This window comes from Danio aesculapii, chromosome 22, assembly GCF_903798145.1.
Source record: "Danio aesculapii chromosome 22, fDanAes4.1, whole genome shotgun sequence".
Lineage (NCBI taxonomy): Eukaryota > Metazoa > Chordata > Actinopteri > Cypriniformes > Danionidae > Danio > Danio aesculapii.
Window position 1 is genome coordinate 8,965,154 of NC_079456.1, and position 2,583 is coordinate 8,967,736.

Sequence of the window (2,583 nt, forward strand, 5' to 3'; positions counted from 1 at the left end):
CAAGAACTGGCGAGGAGATCTCCTATCCCGTCACAGTCTTCTTGCTCTTTTCACACAGACACACACACACATTACCCCCCTCCTCAGAAGACACAACCACAGGGCCGGCGCGTCCATAGAGGCGACCTAGGCGGCAGAATAGAGAGGGTGGCGTCCATGACAGCTCCCTCGCCACCCGCGTCCTCAGCAGTTATATCTGCACCTAGGGCGGCAGAACAGAGAGGCCGACGTCCGCGACACCTCCATTACCACCAGCGTCCTCAGTTATATCCGCGACTAATAATTTGCAAGCTAGAGTAAACGAGGCAACAAGTTTAATCGCACGTACTTACACTTGTGAAATGGGGGAAGAAACTGATCCATGATGCACTGATCCATGTTCTGACAGTCTTTTCTGATCCTTCCTTTTACAAACTGATGAAGTCTTCTTTGTAAGCATGTGGTTTCCAGAAGCACTCAAACTGCTCAAGGCTGGGCTATATTGCTGAGGTTTCATCTTTGGGTGAACTGTCAATAATATCCATCTGCACAGCGTGACTTCATTCGACCGGTGTCTGTCTATGTGTGGCTTTTTTTCTGTTAGTGGGCGGGGCCACAGGTTTCAAATTTCTCGGGTTTGCGTACACAACTACTTGTGTTTCGTAGTCGCGTCATCACGAAACATCTAATGACTCGTTATCAAGACGACTCGTTTGAAGCACTATGAGTCGACTCTTTTATAGATGTATCAATAGTTTTAAACACTGTACACTTTCAGATTTAAGCCTTAGCTGGATATTTCACTTCACTTAGAGCTGTGTTACACACTACATGGAAGGGCATTTTCAAAAACCCATAATATGGGCTCTTTAAGGGACTGTGATACATAGAGGTAGAGACAACTCTAAACAGAGGATGTAAATACAGTACAGAAGTCAACCAATCCCAATACATAAGTGCTAATAGAGACAAAACCACAACTTTTGCATAAAGACATAAGGTTATGAGGCCTGGGCTGCCTGACCTAAACTGAAAACACAATGAACACAACTTTCTCAGTTATATATTATTACATTGGAACCTAGATCGGAACCTTATAATTTGTTTTCCAATACATGTAACATTCATAAAATGCCATTAAAATGTCCTGAAAGAATCTTTTTACATGTGACTGTAACAGCTGAACAAACACAGGTTAACTTTTCACATTCATTGGAAGAAATGTGAGAGATGCCAGTTGTTGAGTTATAAATGTAGATGATGTCACAGTGATTGACACTGGTGGGCGTGTCTTCCCTCATTAAAGTGAACTTGTTCCCATATTGTCATTCTCAACAGTCAGAACATCTTTACCTAACACTGGTATTCCACAGTTGCTGAATCCTTCACTCGGTTTCTTCTGGGAACTGTAACAATAACAGATATTACATGAATTCTAAACATGTAGTCCTTTTAAAGAAAGCAAAACTTAATGTCAATTACTTTTCAAATTAAACTGGCATTAGATATAAAATCTGTAAAATCCTTTTTAAAACACAGTCAATAGCACATTTGACTGTTGGTAAGATCAGTCTTCTTTGAACATTGAAGTGAACAAGACTTTTGTTATATTTGTTACAATCTCAATGTAAAGCCTCATACACACTCACACTTTTTGCTCACGCTTATCGTCAGCATACTTCGAGGCGTTATTCAGCATTTAAACTCAATCTATGTTTCACAGATGATGAGCAGAGTGAACACAAAATCACCCTGACTTTAGATGGCGCTCGCAAGTCATGAAAGAAAAGTGAAATGGAACTCATCATCGAATCCTATTTGTTACTCTGCATAATAACTCCCTCCTGCTGACATTTTAGTTGCTTTTGAATTTGTAGTTACTGTTGCATCAAGGCGAGCAAGTTTTGTGATCGAGCGCCTCCAAGTAGTGTTTACTGTATCTTCAGCAGCTCCAGGCACATTAACAAAATTTCCAAGTCCTCATTGGTGGAACATTTTTGATGCTGTGGTCAAAACAAAAAAAAAATTAGCCTGAGGCGTAATGCTTAATCCGCAATGGTTTGCACGATCACATAGCCGCAGTGTTTACTCATGAGACATTAAACAATGAAAAAGTGTGAGCAAAAAGCATGTTGGTGTGCACGGGCCTAAAGCTTATTATTTTGAGCCATTAAAACATTTAAAACATTTCTAAACACTTAATCACTTACATTAACTTCTAACTAGTGGTAGAGTATATATATATTTTTTTTTTAAATAATGAGAACCTACATAATGACGAAAAAACCTAACTTAAATATAACAAAATTTATGCACAGAAACATAGAATAAGTACATTTTAAATATATAAGGACAATTAAATTTGTTGCAAAAAAACAGTTCTAAAAGAATCACAGTATCATTATGTGAGACTAAAAATTCATAAACCGCTGGAAGCAGGATGTGAAGATGATTTTAACATATAAAGCAGTTCATGGTTCTGCTCCAGGTTACATTTGTGACCTGATATCCATTTCCTCTACCTCTGGCTGTCTACGCTCTGCCTTAAGTACTACGCTGTTTCAACCTCACTGCAAACTCAGCACCATGGGAGGTGGCATTCTC

At 39.3% G+C, this 2,583-nt stretch overlaps 1 protein-coding gene across 2 annotated transcripts in view; it reads right to left on the reverse strand.

Moving 5' to 3' along the window:
* Positions 1 to 984: 984 nt before the first annotated feature.
* Positions 985 to 2,583, reverse strand: part of LOC130216117 (uncharacterized) — a 55,734-nt gene continuing 54,135 nt past the window's right edge. For both annotated transcript variants that reach the window (XM_056448009.1, XM_056448008.1), the window contains one exon: positions 985 to 1,385. In XM_056448009.1, coding sequence (XP_056303984.1) covers positions 1,333 to 1,385 — 53 coding nt within the window. In that variant the 3' untranslated portion in view covers positions 985 to 1,332. The remainder of the gene's footprint in view (positions 1,386 to 2,583) is intronic.